This window comes from Arachis hypogaea, chromosome 2 (genome assembly GCF_003086295.3).
Source record: "Arachis hypogaea cultivar Tifrunner chromosome 2, arahy.Tifrunner.gnm2.J5K5, whole genome shotgun sequence".
In the NCBI taxonomy this organism is placed as follows: domain Eukaryota; kingdom Viridiplantae; phylum Streptophyta; class Magnoliopsida; order Fabales; family Fabaceae; genus Arachis; species Arachis hypogaea.
Window position 1 is genome coordinate 70,793,835 of NC_092037.1, and position 19,070 is coordinate 70,812,904.

The window sequence follows — 19,070 nt, forward strand, 5'->3', positions numbered from 1 at the left end:
CCACCCATCTCACTTATCAAGTTCTTGAAATTTTGTGGCAGTTCAGAGGGTTCTTGGTTTTGGTTGACTGGTCTGGGGATGTTTCTTTCTTGGTTGACTGGTTTCTTGGAAGACTCCTTTGAAACCTGTTCTTGGTCGGCACTGGGGGTTGAATTCGCAGCACTGCTTGAAGTCTCTAAATTAACTCTCTCTAAGAAATTCTCGGGGAGGTTAAAGAGAATATCAACAACTTCAAGTTCATCATCGTTGAAATCAAACTGTTTATTTTGAATAGAACTGTCTGTCTTTGTTTTCTTGATATTCATCAACCTCTTCTGCTCCTCATTAGCCCCTTCAAGACAGTAACCAAAGGCGTTTGCTGCCTTCCTCTTGCTTGAGAACGGCACTTCAACTGTAGAATCATCAGAATTCCTCTTGTTGAATGAAGAACGTGGTCTGCATTGTAACCATTGGCAGCGTAGTTTGGCTTTTTGCGTTTCCATTCTTTTCTTTAGCAATGAAGATTGAAGAGAACGTGAGTTTGGCACAAGTTTGGAAAGTAACGTTAATGTGTATACTTCATTCAATCAAGCACCTCTTCTTATATTATGTTAATTTGTTTGACAAATTAAATTAAATCTTTCAATCAATCAATATCTTCTGATTTTAAAAAAGGTAAGTTAATTTCAAGATTTGAAAAGATTACAAATAAGATAAATTAAATCAAATAATGAGAAGATAAAAAAAAAAGATAATCAAATCTTAGATTTAAAATTGATTTCATAGAGATAGTATATCTCTGTAGAATTAATTTTTTTTTGCCAATTTGGTTCGTTATTAATGGTAATATATACACAGTTGATCAATTTCACAGTATTTCTCTGCGACATCCTCATAGAGCTTCAAGTACAGTGTGTCCTTCACTGTAATTCCAGCCCTGCAGAGTAATTCTAGGAGTGACACCCTGAGCGACCTCAAAGATAAGTTAATTTCAAGATTTGAAAAGATTACAAATAAGATAAATTAAATCAAATAGTGAGAAGAAAAAAAAAGATAATCAAATCTCAGGTTTAAAATTGATTTCATAGAGATAGTGTATCTTTGTAGAACAAAGGAAAAGAAAACAGAATTTGATCCGTTTTTTTGGCCAATTAAGTGAACTGCATCTTCTATGCTCTTATAGTTTGTTATTATTGCAATTGTGGAAACCCATTTAGAACGTTTGTTCCTGTTCCTTTTCTAACTTTTTTTTGAAGAATGGAAAATATTGATTACAATATGTACTAGACAAGAACAAAATATGATTTTGTTGATTTTATGAAAGAAAAAAAGTGGCTAATTTTTTCCATCATGTAAATGGTTTGTTTTAAATTAATCCTCTTGAAGATTCGGAATGCAGGAATTGTTCATAAAAACTAACAATGAAAGAGGGCCATTTAACATGCGCCTTCCTTTTTTTCTTATATATATGGCTTGTAATGACTGCATTTTATGGATTACTGAAAAATTGGCGGATATAAAAGTAATTGCGGAAACTTGATGGAAAAATTGGTTGACATGGCTTCAATTGCTGCATTGATGCAGTCGCAGTGGTTATGGTAACAACAATTACTATGTTAAAACTATGAAATACATATGGCAAATATTGTGGTAGCAGGTACTTTTGCATTTTAGTAATAAGGAATGATTAGGCTGAATTAGGTAATTCTGTTATGGCCGCTATAGGTTAGTTGCGTTATAGCGTTTCTATTTAATTTTATGTGTTATAGCATAGTACTATATAGAATATACTTATTCTTTGTGTTTGTGAGAAATCTTTTGAGTGCAAACTGAAACAGAACTTTATGAATATATAAAGAAAGCTTCATCCTCTTATTTAGTTTTTTCTGTCATAAATACATGAAAATACTTATATTTATGTCCTTTTGTATTTTCATTTTCTTAATTCTTCTTAACAGGGCTGTAATATATGTGCTGCAGGATACTTATGTGAAGATAATTGAGTGAAGATATTTCAAATTATTTGTTCAATCTGTAGACTACAGACTGGAAGATAATCCTGGAAGGTGCACAATTTCCAACTATTACAGGAGTTGATGGTGTGGTTACTCTTAAAGGTGAAGCCGATTGGAATGAAGAAGACAGAAAGAAAGTAGAGTTCAACGCCAAAGCATTCAACTTGCTCAACTGTGCGATCAGCTTCAAGGAATACCGACGGGTATCAAGAATGGAAGCAATTAGGTTGCTTCTTGCCTATGCTGCCCACAAGGGTTTTAAGATGTTCCAAATGGATATCAAATGTGCTTTCCTTAATGGTTTTATAGATAGAAAATTATTTGTGGCTCAACCCCCCGGTTTTGAGAGCAAGGAATTTCCAAATCATGTTTCTAAACTATCTAAGGCTATTTATGGCCTTAGGCAAGCTCCAAGAGCTTGGTATGAAAGGGTTAGTGCCTTCTTGTTGGAAAATAATTTTCATAGGGGTACCACCGATACTACTTTATTTATAAAAGAATCTAATGATGATATCTTACTTGTTCAAGTTTATGTGGATGACATTGTGTTTGGTTCGGCCAATGAAGCCTTGTGTGAAGAGTTTGAAAAACTTATGACTAGTGAGTTTGAAATGAATTTAATGGGTGAATTAACCTTCTTTCTTGGTCTTCAAATTAAACAAATTCCTAGTGGTATCTTTATTCACCAAGAAAAACATGCCAAAGAATTAATCAAGAAATTTGGTCTTGAAAATTCCAAACCAATGGGAACCCCTATGCATCCAAACTCTAAACTTGACAAGGATGAAAATGGAAAGATGTGGATGAAATAAAATATAGAGGAATGATAGGATCCCTCATGTATCTTATTTCCTCTAGGCCGGATATTGTTCAAAGTGTGGATGTATGCTCAAGGTTTCAATCTCACCTAAAAGAATCCCATCTTTCGGCCGTTAAAAGAATCATTAGATACATTAAAGGCACATGTGATCTTGGCTTGTGGTATCCTAAATCTAATGAATTTTGTGCAGTAGGTTTTTGTGATGCAGATTATGCGGGTGACCAAGTGGATAGAAGAAGCACTTTTGAAATGTGTTGCTTCCTTGGAAGCTCACTCAACATGTGGTCAAGCAAGAAACAAGTCACTGTTGCATTGTCCACTGCTGAAGCTGAATATATATCTGCCACAGCTTGTTGCTCACAATTAATTTGGTTAAAAACTCAATTAGAGGATTACAAATTGAAAATCGATAGTGTACCTTTGTTTTGTGATAATATGAGTGCTATAAACATTTCTAAGAATCCTGTATTACACTATAGAACTAAGCACATTGAAGTAAGATATCATTTTATTAGGGAACATGTGTAAAAAGGTACTATTGATATCCAATTTGTGAAATCTGAAGAGCAAATTGCTGACATCTTCACTAAACCTCTGTGTGAAGATAGGTTTTTTTTCATTAAGGAATAGTTTGGGAATGATGGATTTGAGTTTTGTTGAAAAAATGTGATTTTCATGCTTCTATTTGTTTTTGTCTCGTAGGTAGCAGGGAGACAAATTTAGGCGTATGATGAACAAGCTATTAAACAGGGGGAGACTGAACTTTGGTGCCTTGGACTCAAGCCCAACCAACCTCCTTTAAGCCCATTCCATGATACTGGCTTATTAATTTTTTTTTTTTGGCATCATGTTTCTTTTTAATAAATTATTTTTAATAATTTTAGGAAGGTTTTAACATCATATCTTCAAAAAGGGAGTTTTTGTCAAATCAAATCTTTCTCCATATATTTTCCCACTTTTCAGTTTCCTTTTTGTTTTTTTAATTTCCTTGATTAAAAATCGTTTCCATTAAATTCTCATTACTTTAAATATTTTTTTCCCACTAAGCATTTATTGTGGACTAACCTCTTTCCACGCTCCACTTTCTTTGGCCTCTCTTCAACTTCTCCCTCTCCACTTCACTTCCTTCCATCATAAGAAAGAAGCTTGCCACACGCAGAAGTAGCCGAACCCCTATTGTAAAAAATCCTCCATCTCCCAAAGTTTCTCAAACCTACACTCACATTCACATTTACCCCAACTTGTCCTCTTCACCTTCCTCTCACTTAACAGAATCCATGGCACGTAAGGGAACCCATGCAAGGGCGACATCAAGGCAGGAAGCTATTTCATCGTATCATTAATCATATTTTGATGTCTCATAAGTGGTTCTTATCAGCGTGTTACTGTTTGTGATATTCTTGTCTTGTTCGCTATTCTTAATTCTACATCCATTTCATTTGCATATCTCATGGTGAGATACATGTGGTACTGTGTCCACAGTGATAAGAAAGTAAATCTGCCATATGAAATTTTTCTGACTTGCATCTTTTGAATATTTTAATGTGGATTTGAGCAATGAACCAGTTGAGAACAGGGTTTTTCACCATTAAAGGAGGCGGTGTTCCCAATTCTGTGAAAGGTAAAAAGGGCAAAAGTTCAATGGCATCAATGCTTTCTGATAGTGAAAATAACAGTCTTCCTCTTGAATCTTCTAAGATTTCTGAAACTATCAAGAATATTCTGAATGAGTTTTCCAATATGTCTAGTATGATGGTCAAGACCTACAAAGAGGCTCGAAAGCAAGCATATGAAAATGAGAAGGCCTGGACCAAATGCCATGAAAAGGTTAATCTGTTGATTAAGAGCTTGGAGAAGGACATGGCTCATTCTGAAGGAGAAGATGTCATCTTGATTTTGATATCAATATTTCTGATGCCTGAATGATTTGCTCACTGCTGCTTATGTTCTTGGACAATTTCTCTTTTGCTGTCCTTTTTGGATTTAGTTTCACAAGAACTGTTTTATGTTTGGATAACTGTACTCAGTAACTTTGATACTATGTCTATATTTTACTATCAATATTATGCATGGCATTGCTGTTCTTTCTGTTTTTGTAGGTTCCCTCCTTGATGACAAAAGGGGAGAAAAATTAAAGGGCTGAATTGAAAATAGAATTGGGACTGCCAATTCTTGTGCTAGCCCTTTGGATTATTGTTTCATACCATCCTTTTGATGCTCTGTTTTGGTGGATGAACATTGTGTTTTATTGCTGGCTATATGTTCTAATTGCTTTGTTGGCAGAATTTTTTTTCTGTTTTGCTTTATGTTGCTTTAAGCAGTATGTTGAGTCTTGATCATTTGTTGATATGTACTCTGAATGTACTCTGACCAACTCTGTTTCATATTTTGCAAGAAGTTTTTTAGCAACATATTTTTAAAGATAAACACTAGAAGCCTTGATTATGATTACAACATATATTTAGCAACATATTTGCTTCAAAGTGTTTGGCTAATGTGTTTGTTAGTGTACAAAATTAATTTTGGGCTAAAAGGTAATATAAGTCCAATGTGATAAAATTGTGATAAGTCCTTATGCAAAAATATTCCATGCAATATGGCTGAATTATTTAAAGAAAGAGCAAGGCTAATTGGGCCAAGAAACCAATATGCAACCTAAAACAATTTTGTTAAGAGACCAAAAAAGTCTTTGGTCCGAAATTAAAGAAGTGAGAAAGAAAATGAAGCATGCTCTATTCGGTTACCTACTTCCATGGGTTATGAAATTCAAATTTTAATTAAATTGATTGCATGCATTGGTTACTGGAACACAAAATTTAATTTGATTAATTGCTCCCATTGGTAACCGAAGTCCACATTTTAATTTCATTTAATTTCACATTAAATGCTTTGTTTCTTCTATCTCTTCTCCCTCTTTGTTGTTTCGGTTGTCACTTCACCCAAGAAGGAAGGGTGAACAAGTTATCAAAGAAAAGAGAAGTACAGAAGACAGTGAAGCTATGAAGAAGAAAAAGGCTAGGTTGATGATGGCCTTTGCCAAAGAAAGATCTGAAGCATGGTGTGGCTAAGATCTTTGCCATTGAAGGCAAGATTTCAAGAAGAAGCTTCAAGATCTTTATGCCAAGAGTAGAAAGGATCGGTCTCGGTCAGAAAGGAAGATCTCTGTGGCTAAAGCTCATTTCCATTTTTGTTCATCCAAGAGAGAAGGTAGCCACTGGAGCTACGAAGACGAAGAAGCAAATATAAAAAGGCTCAGATTGAAGAAGCTTGATGAGAAGGGTTGAGAGAGGTACATGCATGTTGGTTTGATTTTGGTTTTCCCTCTCTCTCTTCTCTCTGTCCGAACCGAATCTGCTTGTGAGTTGGAGAAGATGTAGGTGACTTGGTTGAACCGGTTTCAACCTTGGAAGCTTCCCCTTCTATAATAAGGGTGAACGGCAAAGGGTTGAGATCAAGGAGAGAAAGCACAGAATTCTCATAGCTACCCTAAGCTAACAGAGTTCTTCTCCTTCAATGAGTTTTATTTTGTATTCTTTTCTTTAGTTTTGTCTGTATGAGTCTCATGGTAAAAGACAAACAGAGTGAGGTTTGTAAGAAAAAGCCAGTGAGAGAAAAAAAGGTAGAAAGAACATAATTAAAGAAAAAGCCATAGATGTCTAAGAGTTCCTTTATACATTTGTATGTTGTGTTTCATGATCCTGTGAGGATTCCTTGCAAGTTGGGTTGGCACTTTGCAGTTGAAAGCTTGGTAGATGTCCAAGTCAAGTTCAGTTTTGGGAGATAGAATCTGGACTTGTCCCAGATAGGAATGGGTAGTTCCTAGGGAAGAATTGGTGTATGTAATCTGATGATTATAGTGAAATTCTGTCATTGTTGTGATGGAGTCTGGATATAGGCTGCATTGCACTTAGCAGCTGAACCATGATATTTCTGGGTGTGATTCGCTCTTTCTCTTCTACTCCTATTCTGTTTCTGTTGCGATTGGAGACAAAATTGAAAAATATCTCCTAATCGGTTACGAGACAAAATGAAAATGACTCTTGACTAGTTATGAGACAAAAAGAAGAAATATCTCCTGAAACTATTTTAAAAAGGCAGAAAGTAATATCAAGAACAAGTGGCTAAGATTCAACCCCCTTCTCTTAGCCATTAATTAACATCAAGTGATAAAATTTTTACTATTTTTCTTAAAGATTACAATCACCAATTGTCTTAGGATTTAACCAAATCCTATATGATACAAACCTAGTTTTTACTCAAGCTAGATTTAGCTAGGTTCATTCCCTAGACTTTTAACCACTAAGTGCTCACCAATTTTGCAAGAGAATCTTCTTAGAATTATGTGTACAAAACAAAAATAAAAATAAAAGAGTTTGACATAATTTTCTGACTTTTTCTAAATAACTCTCTTTACCTTTTCTTTTAATGACTTTTACTGATATCTTATTTAATATCTTTTTTTATTAAAAAAAATAAAAAAAAGATAAATACTAAAAAATAAAAAATTTAATATAAATCCATAAAAAATAGCTTGTAAGCTATAAGAATCTAAATTATATGCTCACTTATTTCTTTAATTTTTAATATGTTTACATCTTTTAATAAAGAGTAAAGCTTCTAAATTTTATAATATATAAATACTTAAAAGGTATAATCTATTAACGTGTATAAAAAAATTATCAGAATAATTGATTAGTTTATTTTATTTTTATATAATAATAAATTCATCTATTTTTTAAATAAATATCATCTGAAAATATAATTCTTTTAATATATATTAATTTTTTAAATAAATTATACATAAATATAATAAAATGGATTAATTACACGACCCGCCCGTAGTGCTGGTCGGGATATATATATATATATATATTCAGCAAAGCTACATAAAATATATACTTGTCAAATATATTTGTCATCATTAACAACATACATTAACATTATCCTATTCTTCCTTCCTACATTTTTCGCCACTTCTCCAACAACAAATAAAACTGACACGGTTGATGCATTGCCACTGTAAAAAAAAATAGTTTTATTGCCACGCTTTTAAAATGTGGCAAAAAACTAAAAAAGTATTGCGATAAATTTTTTCCATGCTTATTTAATTATCGGTACGTTTTTGAAAGGGTCACATCTGCTAGCGTGGCAATTGTTCTATCGCCACGCTTTTAGTGACCTATCGCTATGTTTTATTTTTTCCACACTTTTGCAAATTGATATGTGAGAGATACAGCCATGCTTTCAAAACATGGCGATAGAGAGATACGGCCACGCTTTTAAAGCGTGTCAATAACGAGAGATATGGCCACGTTTTAAAAGCGTGACGATAGCGTGACATACGGCCACACTTTTAAAGCGTGGCGATAGCCTTATCAAATTAAAAAAAATCATTTTTCTAACTTTACCTTTATCACTGCACAATGTAAAATTGTAGTCCTTTTTAGTATGCAATTTTTATTACAAGACAAATCAAACAGTAATTAGTGACATATATTTTTTTCTATAATTGTTTTATACATTAATACTCAAATATAAAATAAATCTCGAGTTCAAAACTTTGATTTCTTAACAAGCTTCTCAACCTAAGCATAAAAGCATAGAAATAATCAAACAGCCAATACATCATCTCTATATATTAGTCCCACCCAAAAAGAAAACATTGGGGCACTCTTTTTAAATGGATAAAAGAACGAAAGAAATTCAAAAGTTTAAAATTGCAAGTCACATTATATATAATAAATTCTATGCTTGTCATCTACTAACGAACAACAAAAATGAAATTCTTTAAATAGAACAAAATATTATTAAGTGGACAAATTAAAGAGAAGAGTTAATCACCAAAAATGCCCTCAAATTATTTAAACGCTGACAAAAACGTACTTAAATTTTACTATCGACAAAAATGCATTTAAATAATTTAAAAATACAATAACAATACCCAACAGTAAATATATATTTTCAAAAAATGCCTTAGTGATTGAATTTTGATGTGATTTTTTACAAGTATAATTAAAAAAATAAGATATTATTATTATTAAAATTTGGTAATTTTTTTAAGTATATATTTTTTTGTGATTTTTTAAAAGTATTATTAGTTATTAACAAAAAATTACAAAAAAAATATACTCAACGAAAAATTACCAAATTTTAAGGATAATAATATCTCATTTTTTTAATCATGCTTACAATAAATTGTATCAAAATTCAATATCTAATGTATTTTTTGAGAAATACATATTTATTATTAGATAACCTTGCAAAAAAACTAACATTAAATATGTATTTCTCAAAAAATACATTAGAAATTAAATTTTGATGTAATTTTTTGCAATCATGATTAGAAAAATGAGATATTATTATTCTTAAAATTTGGTGATTTTTTGTTAAGTATATATTGTTTAGTGATTTTTTAAAAGTATTATTGGTTATTAACAAAAAAATTATTAAAAAAATACATGCCTAACGAAAAATCACCAATTTTTATATATAATAATATCTTATTTTTATAATCATGCTTGCAAAAAGTTGTATTAAAATTCAATCTCTAAGGTATTTTTTGAAAATATATATTTACTATTGGGTATTGTTGTGTTTTTATATTAATTGAAAGCATTTTTATCGATAGTAAAATTTGAGTGTATTTTTGTCAGTGTTTAAATAATCTGGGGGCCTTTTTGGTGGTTAACCTTGAAGAGAAAAAAGAATAAATATCCTCTCAATTTACCATTTGTTCAGAAGACAGTGCTTTTTTCCAATTCGAAAATTTTTAATTAGTTTCTAACTTTTTAAATAATTGGTCTAAGCGATTTCTATTATTGATTTAAGCGGTTTCTGTAATAAGACCAGTAATAAGAACTATTTAAACCAATTATCAATTAGAAACTAGTTAAGGGATTTTCGAATGGTGAAAAAATATTTCATCCTTGAAACAAATGTTTAGAGACCTAAAAGAACATTTACTCGAAAATATATAATGCTAAATAGTCTACAAAAGTAAAAAGCATGCAAGATCTTCAATTTCTGAACTACACCAGAGTTGTACACCATTTGATGAGACAAAATGTTGATTCATAATAATATGAAAAAAACTTTTTCACTGTCACAATATGTGCTTTCTTGAGACTAGGGTATTCCTTGGATCAGAATTGCAAATTGACTTGATTTGGAGCTGACCCAATAATATGTGTGTAAACCTGTAATACATAACTGGATAAGAATTCACAGTAAAGCATCTAGCCCAAGTCCCAATTAGTTGTCTACTTTAGTTTTTCACAAAATGAAACTGATATAAATGAAAAAGGATTAAGAACCCCCCGTCCCCCAGAATCAAGGATCGTTAATGCAAAACCTAAATCAAATAGGATTATCAATACACAACCCCAATAAATCAACAAATACATAATTTAAACATCTTTTCAAAGTAAAAACGGATGGAGGGCAGTGATGCATATCAAACAACACTATGGAGAAGAAAACAAATCAATAAAGCAGTAGCAATTAGTTAACAGCAGTAGTTGGAAAAAAGAAATAGCTTCAAAATGAATGAGAAGAAATCAGCAAAATCAACAGATATTACAACAATTAAACTAACTTCACATAAAAAAACATGATAATTAGTTAATGCGGCCAATAACTTCCAACAACACAAGTACTCAAAAAGAAATTATTTAATTTTAACACTCAATATATTTGACTGGTTTTAGAAAAGTTGCTAGCAAAAGTATTGCAACCACCACAAATAACTCATTATTCTGTAGATATTTGAGGAGCAATAGCTTACACTTTGTGCTGCCACTGCAATTAGTTTTCTATCAATTCTCTTACTTTATGCTTTCTTCTTGCCAGCTACCATTTATTTCTTCTCTGCTACACTTGTAACTTCATTTACTGCGCTATACGTTTCTTTTGATTGTACTTTTCCTTTGTGTTTGTGAGAAATCTTGAGTGCAAACTGAAACAGAACTTTATGAATACATAAAGAAAGCTTCATCCTCTTGTTTAGTTTTTTCTGTCATAAATACTTGAAAATACTTATATTTATGTCATTTTGTATTTTCCTTTTCTTAATTCTTGTTAATAGGGCTGTAATATATGTGCTGCAGGATACTTATGTGAAGATAATTGAGTGAAGATATTCCAATTCTGTCATTTTTGTTTATTTAAATTTGGTCAAATTTCATGCTGTAAGCAATATGTTAAATTGTTTGGTTAACCACATTGAACCAAAAGATGTTATACATGCATTAAATAATACAAAACCAGAAGTTTCTCAAGATTTTTTCTGTGCAGTGATATACAAAGAATTCAATTTTAATGCAAAGTGACTTGTGACTATAAGTAGGGTTTTTAGCAAAAAGTCAATCATGGATTATTACATTAGTAAAAGCATTTAACACAAGTGGTGCCCTTCTATTACAAACACGCACGTGATTAGATATCAGTATAAACTTTTACATTGATTATGGATGAAATTTAATCCCATATATCAATATGATAGTGTAACACCTGAGTTTTGAAAACTAAATAACGAATACATTTAGTTTTTAATTACTATTCTATCCTCTAATTTTTATAAAATTCCTAAACTACCTTTACCCTCTCTTTTCCCAAACCCAATCCTTAAATCCCTAATTCTGCCCTAATTTCAGTAAAACATATACACTCAGACTCAGAGACAGGACAAAGAAAAAGAAAAAGGGAGGAGAGACAGGAATCAGAGAGCGAGCGAGTGGAGAAGAAAGGAAGAAGAGGGGGAGAAGAGGGAAGAGACAATGCCGGCGGAGCTAGGCGCCGCCGTCACTGTCGCAGAGAAAAAGGAAGAAACGCATGAGAGATGAGAGAGAGTGAGGTCGCGGAACTTCAATGGAGAAAGAGGATAGCGCGCGACGGGGAAGAGGAAGGAGGGAATCTCGTTGCCGCCGCTGCTTTTGATCGAGATCGTCGCCATCCTGGTTGAGGCCATCGTCATCGCCAAACAGGGCAGAGAAGAGGGCGCGCGAAGGAGAGAGAGAAAGGGGAGCTCTGCTGAAGCTTGTCGCCGAGATACTGCTACCTTTCACCACACCGCGAGACAGAGCCGACATTAAGTTCTTCCACTGTCATTGTGGTTGCCTCCATTGCAGGTGGAGGAGGTCACTAGAGAAGGGTCTGTTCTGCTTCTACTTTTGGTTTTCCATTGTTTGCTGGAGTCTCTGAGGCCATGAATGTTGCTGCTGGAGTCAGTCGCCGAAATTGTTTCCAAGAGCCACTATTGCTCTTCCTTTACCTTGTGGTAGCAATGCTATTGCAGTTGTTGAGATTACATCTGTGATGATGTCTTTAGAGTTGTTGCTGCCGTGAGAATTGAAGTTGCTGTCAGTGACTCAGTCCAAATTCTGCGCTCTTTCGTCCCATTCTATTCCAGCCTTCCTTGCCATTTAATTTGGCTCTTCGAGTTCGGTCTCTTGGGTACTTTGGGAACAACTTATAAGTAGGCTTTATATTTATAACTGTTAACTTCTTGTTTATGCTATTTTGAATTTTTAATTATATTTATAAAATTATTGTTGAACAATTTTAATTTGATTAAAATAATTAATTTATAATAGTTGAATAATTATTTTATGAAGTTCATATCTTAGAAATTTTACATGAGACTATATATATTTGATAAAGCTTTATATTATTTTAGAATAGAGTTATTCTGCACATACACGCGTTTTTCCATACAAGTCATTTATATTCATGCGTTTTTTACATTTTTTTTCGTGCCTCTTTTTCTTCTTTCTCTATGCCTCCTCTTTTTCTTCTTCTTCTTTCTCCGTGTCTCTTCTTCGTCTTTTTTATGAAATATGTTCTTATGATTGAAAAAGATTTCTGATGAGAATATATTATCTGATTTGATTTGATTCGATACTTTATAATTTGAAAGATTAAATTTTTATTGTATTTGAAACTATATGTTTTAAATTGGTTTGGGAGGCTCATATTAGAAAACCGTAGTTAACAGCGGTTATGACGTTAACTTAGATGCATCTAACTCAGACTCCAGCTAGCAGGGGTTAGGGCTGGAAGTGAGCCGAGCTGAGCTGAGCTAGACCAAGCTCAAGCTTGGCTCACAAAAATTGAGCTTGACTCACGGCTCGACTCATTAACAATCGAGCCTATTTCTTAAACTCAAGCTTGACTCGCTAAAAGCTCACGAGCTAGCTCGTGCTCACGAGTTGGCTCAAATAATAGAAACATAAATACATAATGAGGTAATGACCAAATCAGTACCCAAAAGATTGAAACGCTGACATTTCGGTACCTGACTATTGTAATCGACAAAATGGTACCTAGTTAATTTTAAAAACTGACAAACGTGTCCATAAGCTTGCCGGACCAAAGCTCCGGTGAGAACAATGCTTACCTGGACACCGGATTTTGCTGACAAATCATGTTTTATTTGAGTTGTAATTTCTAATTAATTAATTAGTTAGGCTAGATGGAAATTAGATCAATTGGATTTCAATTTGCCCCAAATCAGAACTCTTTGCCCTAATCCCAAATTAACAAGCTCTCTGTTCATTCATTCGTAGGAGGGGATCCAAGATTGGAAGATGCATACTGCAAGGGCTCGTGGAAAAGCTGCAACACTGAGAAGGCAGTCATCGATGCAAGCCTTCGACGTGGATGGTGCTTCGGGCACTGTGAGCAAAACTTATGATGGCTGTTGCTTTTGTCCCCTTCTAGTGGTTCCGTTGAAGTCGAAGACAAGTAGCAACCCTGATAGATGGTTTCTACGCTGCCCTATGTGAAAGGTAAGGTTTGAATTGTGATAAATATGTGAGGAAGTAGAATAATATCCCTTCTTGGTTTGTCGTCTATTCTTATTCAGTTTTGGTATTCAATTGCTCCCTGATCTTTGAAATTTTCGTGTTGTGCTAGAACACACAAATGCGTTGCGGGTATTTCCAATGGTTGGATGAAATACAAGCGGAATGTGTGGAAGGAGAAGTTTCTTCAGAGAACAGTAATATGCTGGGGAAATCAGAACCCAAAAGGAAAGGCCGAATCAATGTCGACTGTGGGGATGGCCAGGAAATTCAAAGGATGATGATGGTACTATCTGGGGTGAATGACATGAAGGAGAATCTGAAGAGGGTTGAGTTATGCCTAATTTTTATGTGTATTTTGATTGGGTTAAATGTGGCTTTGATTATGTTTAGTTTGGCTAAGTAGGTAGACATTGCACAATATAATAGTATAACAATGAGACTTGGAATTTTGTAATCTTGTTCTCATTGTAATTGAGATGAATTAATGTATGCTGTGTTCTTCTTGTGCCTTGATTGAGTTATTATTGTTGTGATTTGAGCAAGATATATGGAGTATATGTAAGCCATGTAAAATAGTTTTGTGAACAGAATCTAAATAAACACCAAAATAACATCAAGTTATAACCATTAACTATTCAAACTAACAAAGTTCAGGCCCCAAATAAGAGTACCAAAATGATACATGTTCATAGTAACTGCTACAGCCCAAAATGACAGTAACAAAACACAAAAACACTAGGTTAGCACTTACATGCCATAATGGCAGTTGGGTGCATGTTAACTAAATCCTGTCCAAAATGCAAATAACAACAAACTAAAAAACCCAAGAATCTCAGCTCATTTCTTGTCATTTGTTGATGGCTTTGATGGTGGTGGTCCGGATGGCTTTTTCTTCTTCAAGGATGGGGTGGGTATGAAGCCTGTGAACCTGCTCTGTGTGGCTGGGCTTGCTGTTGCCATGGTCTCCCTAGTCACAGTTGATGGCCTAAATGGTGTTGTAGGTTGGGCTTGAAGAGTGGGCCTAAATAATGGACCTTGAGACAATGACCCAACATTGGATGGAGATGCAGGAATTTGGGATCTAGACCCAACATCATACCTGACAACCCTAGGTTGAGCAGGGGATGGTGGTGCAGCTGCTGCATTTTGTGCTGGAGTTGGAGGTGTTGTAGTGGCTGCCATTTTTCTTCGAGTGGTGCTGCCTCTTCCTCTTGGTGGAACTAGGTTGCCCCTTACAAAAGTTGGTCTGCCTATCCTCTTTGGTGCTGGTGCTGGTTCTGAACTAGCTGTTGGACCAACCAAGTTGGTTGTTGCTGGAATGGTGGCTCCATTAGGGGGTGAAGCATTTTTTGTAGTGTTGCCATCATTGATGGTATTCTGCATCATTTTGTCCATTCATGAAAACAAATTTTCTATGGAAACAGACCCAACAGTTTAGTACAATAAGGCAACATAAATCACATTGCTTACCTTATCAGGCTGACTTTGTGGATGGTTTTGAGTGAGGTCTTCCTCATTCGCAACATGTGCAGCATGTGCAGCTTCCATGGTCTCCTTCCAGTTAGCTTCTTGCTCCCTAGCTTCTTCTTCATCAAGATCTGGTTCTTCAGTTGGTGTTCCAGTACCTTTGTCAGGACAAGTTCTGCTATTATGTCCAGCCTTACAAAAAGCACATGAGTAAGGAAAATTAGCATTAATGAAGTTACAGATAGGAAATAAAATGTAAAGTAAATACATATTGATAATGGTTTTTGTTTTGCTCACCCTTTTGCATGTTTGGCATGTTATCTGTTCGTATTTTCTCTTGGCCTTGTATTGGCTGCCAGAACTTTGCTCAGTGCTATCCTTTCTCCTCTTCTTTGTAGGTCTGCCAATAGGCCTCTTCTATGGAGGGGGCAGACATGGCAGCCCTTCGTGATGCTCCCAGTACTCCTGACTCGGTATGCTGCTAATGTGAAACATATAAGTCCTATTATAAGCCTCAATGGTGAGCTTGTGATGGACATAGTCTTCAGACTTCTCATTCTTTCTTTAGATTGCTGCAATCCCATGACAGCATGGTAGTCCAGTGAGCGGCCATTTTCTGCATGAGCATGTCCTCTCTCGTGTATTGAATCTCACTCTATGTTGCCACTTTATTACTTCAAACTGGTTGTGCTCATCATCACCACACCATTGTGCTACCCAGTAATTGGCTTGTCTTTTTTCTTTCTCTAACCTACTAATTTGTACAGGGGCTATCTGTCCAGTATAAGTCATCAGTGAGTCTTTGTGAGTTGCCATTGTCTTCATGATGTAGAACCTAAGCTCCTCAAGCATTCTCAAAATGCTCTTTCCCCGAAGACCCACAATTGTTGAGTTAAATGGCTCACAGTTGTTGCTTGTCAAATTGTCTACCTTTGGCCAGTCTGAAAACCTTGATCTCGACCACTGTTCTTGTTCAAATTTGGACAGATACTCCCATGCTTGTTTGTTGATCCGTTTCACAGCTCCCATTGCATCATTAAAGTCTTGATCAGTTGTTGCTTTTGTACATTGCCAAAATGCTGCTTTAAGTTCCTTATCCTTCCATCTCTTGTTCAGATCATACAACAGAATCTGTGCTTTCATTCAAATCAGAACCTTCATTCAAATCAGCAACATCATCAGCATTGGTCTCCTCTGTGGGTTCATTCACAGCTTCAGCTTCTGCAGGATTACTCTCAGGAACCTCATTCTCGTCAGCTCTTCTTTCTCGGGGTAAACCACTAGGTGGTGGTCTTGGATGTTTCTTTCTAACATTCTTAGCAGGTTTCTCCGGAGCTGATGCTCCTTCAGTGTCTTTCTCCACATTCCCGTCATTCACAGCTTCTTCCCCTGCACCATTCTCACCTTTGTTCGACTCGTTAACATCAACAGTGGCCTCATTTATAACCTCATTCACATTCTCCTTCACAACCACACTCAACACCATGTCCAATTCATTAACCTCACCACTGGTCTCATTCACACCTTTATTCTCCTTCTCATTAGCCTGACCGTCAACCTTATTAGTAACTTCAACCTCTTTGACATTATCACCACCTGGATTGACTTCAACCACACTATCACTGCTACCATCAGACACGAGTTCTTCATCAATGATTTCAGGGTTTGCATCAATTGGGTGATCAAAATATAGGTGGACAGTGTTGTCATTCTTCATCGCACTCTCACACATTCTCATGACTTCAGCATCTGTCCTAAGCACTCTAAGACCCTTACCTAAGTCTAAACCAGGTTCTAGCTAGTACACCTCATTGTATTCAGGGTAACCCAAGTCTAGAAATAACCCCTCAACGAAGAATAAGTTACATGTCTCCACATTCACCATGTGTATCTCAGTTACTAAACCCCCTTCGTATATCACATTACCGTCAACACCCCTTTTCAAGGCACTCATGTGATGATAAACAAACGTAATTAGATGATCCAGCTAAAAAATCGTAGAGGAAAGATACAATGAATAAAACAATCAAAATGATCATAATGCTGTCGACAAAAGCCACGTAAATGAGAGGATGGAGTTAAGGCGAACTTACCTCTTTGTAGGTTGCTTCCTAGCGAAGACTGGGGTCGTGATGATGCCACTACCAACCCCTCATTGTTGACGCTACGACTTCGACAATGTCTCTCAACTCGTCTTCGTTCTTCTTTGCACCCAGTAACTAGAGCAACGTCTCTCCCTCTTTACATGACCTTTCAGTTTTACTCTTAGTCAACACTAAGTCACAGTAAGTCACCAAGCAATAACAGAGCTTGTTAATTTGGAATTAGGGCAAAGAGTTCTGATTTGGGGCAAATTGAAATCCAATTGATCTAATTTCCACCTAGCCTAACTAATTAATTAATTAGAAATTACAACTCAAATAAAACATGATTTGTCAGCAAAATCTGGTGTCCAGGTAAGCATTGTCCTCATCGGAGCTTTGGTCCGGCAAGCTTATGGACGCGTTTGTCAGTTTTTAAAATTAACTAGGTACCATTTTGTCGATTACAATAGTCAGGTACCGGAATGTCAGCGTTTCAATCTTTCGGGTACTGATTTGGTCATTACCTCATCCATAATCTATAATTCTATATCAATAAATTATAACTAATATATTTTAAAAAATATTTAAAAAGATCAATTTTATATATTGTTATCTATCAATAAATTATAACTTTTTTATTTGTCTTACATCAAAATTATATGTAAAAAATAAATATAAAATTTTAAATAATTAAGATCATATATAATATTAAATATTTATGTCTTATATATATATATTACTATTTCATATGTATGTATATAATATTAAAAGTATATATTATATATATAATCGAGTCAGCTCACGAGCTAATGAGTTGAGCTTATCCAAGCTCAAGCTCAGCTCATTTAATTTATGAGCGCTCAATTCCAAGCTCAAGCTTGGCTTATCGAGCTATTAATGAGTCGAGCTCGAGCTAGCTCATGAGCTTGCTTGACTCACTTCCAACCCTAGCAGGAGTGTTGCTAGCCTAACGTGTAGGTCACACGTTAGATCTGTTATTCTGTTAGGCCACACAAGAGGAAAGGGCTACCCATAGAGGTGGAGTCGCCTATGTGTAGATTTTTTATTTGATTTCTGTATAAGAACTCCCTTATTGATTCACTTATTATTATCAACTCTTTTTTTAATTAAAATTACTTTGATGATAATATTTGTATAATTTCATGTCGATTATAGATGTATTGTGTAGTCAGTGAGTTACAAAACTCACCCCGTTTTTCTAAAAATATTTTTCAGAAACAAATATTTGACTATGTGAGACTTTCTATTCAAGAGTAACGGTCTGCAATGAGTACCTATTTTTTTGTCGAATTCCTAGAAGTATATGCTCCATATGTCACAGGCAGGATCCAACCATTCTTAGTTATTTTAATTTTTTTTGTTAACAATATATAACTATTTATTTTAAAACTTGTAAAATACTTGTAATTTGTTTATTCAACTTATAGTTGAGTATGATAGACTTACTATAGAATTATTTTCCTGAACGCCGGTCATGGCTCATTTCGAGTCGTGACAGATAGCTCATTGACCTTTATGTGGTCCAGATTTTATTTGGCGAGGATGAACAGAAGTCAGGACAAGGTCAAAGTTTATTTGGAAAAAGCAGCAAGCATCTTTTCTTCAAATAATAACTTCATGAAGGCGATATGATGATCTTTTAATACATTTTCTCATCATTGTTAGGGGTGGCAAAATGGATCGAATCCGTCAGGCCGATCCGCTAAACCTGTTAAAAAAGACGGGTCAGGTTAGGATTTGTAGCCCGCTAAATTAAAAAAACCCACCAAACCCGCACTGCCAAATTGGCAGGTTTTGGCAGGGCGAGGCGAGCCGATCTGCCGAACCGAAGATTTTTATTTTTCTTTTTTTTTATTAAATAAAAGAGTGATTATTATTATAA

General features: G+C 34.7%; 1 protein-coding gene across 2 annotated transcripts; it reads right to left on the reverse strand.

Annotated features, from left to right (window-relative positions):
* Nucleotides 1-14,307: 14,307 nt before the first annotated feature.
* LOC112747662 (uncharacterized) lies at nucleotides 14,308-18,934 on the reverse strand. 2 transcript variants are annotated; one of them, XM_025795818.3, is made up of 3 exons: nucleotides 15,381-18,934; nucleotides 15,087-15,275; nucleotides 14,308-14,993 (listed from the first exon to the last, which is right to left on the reverse strand). In XM_025795818.3, the coding sequence occupies exons 2-3, from the start codon at nucleotides 15,162-15,164 to the stop codon at nucleotides 14,454-14,456; spliced, it is 618 nt and encodes a 205-aa protein (XP_025651603.2). In that variant the 5' UTR covers nucleotides 15,165-15,275; nucleotides 15,381-18,934; the 3' UTR covers nucleotides 14,308-14,453. The 2 variants fall into 2 exon arrangements, with proteins under 2 accessions (XP_025651603.2, XP_072074821.1); XM_072218720.1 differs by lacking the exon at nucleotides 14,308-14,993.
* Nucleotides 18,935-19,070: the final 136 nt, after the last annotated feature.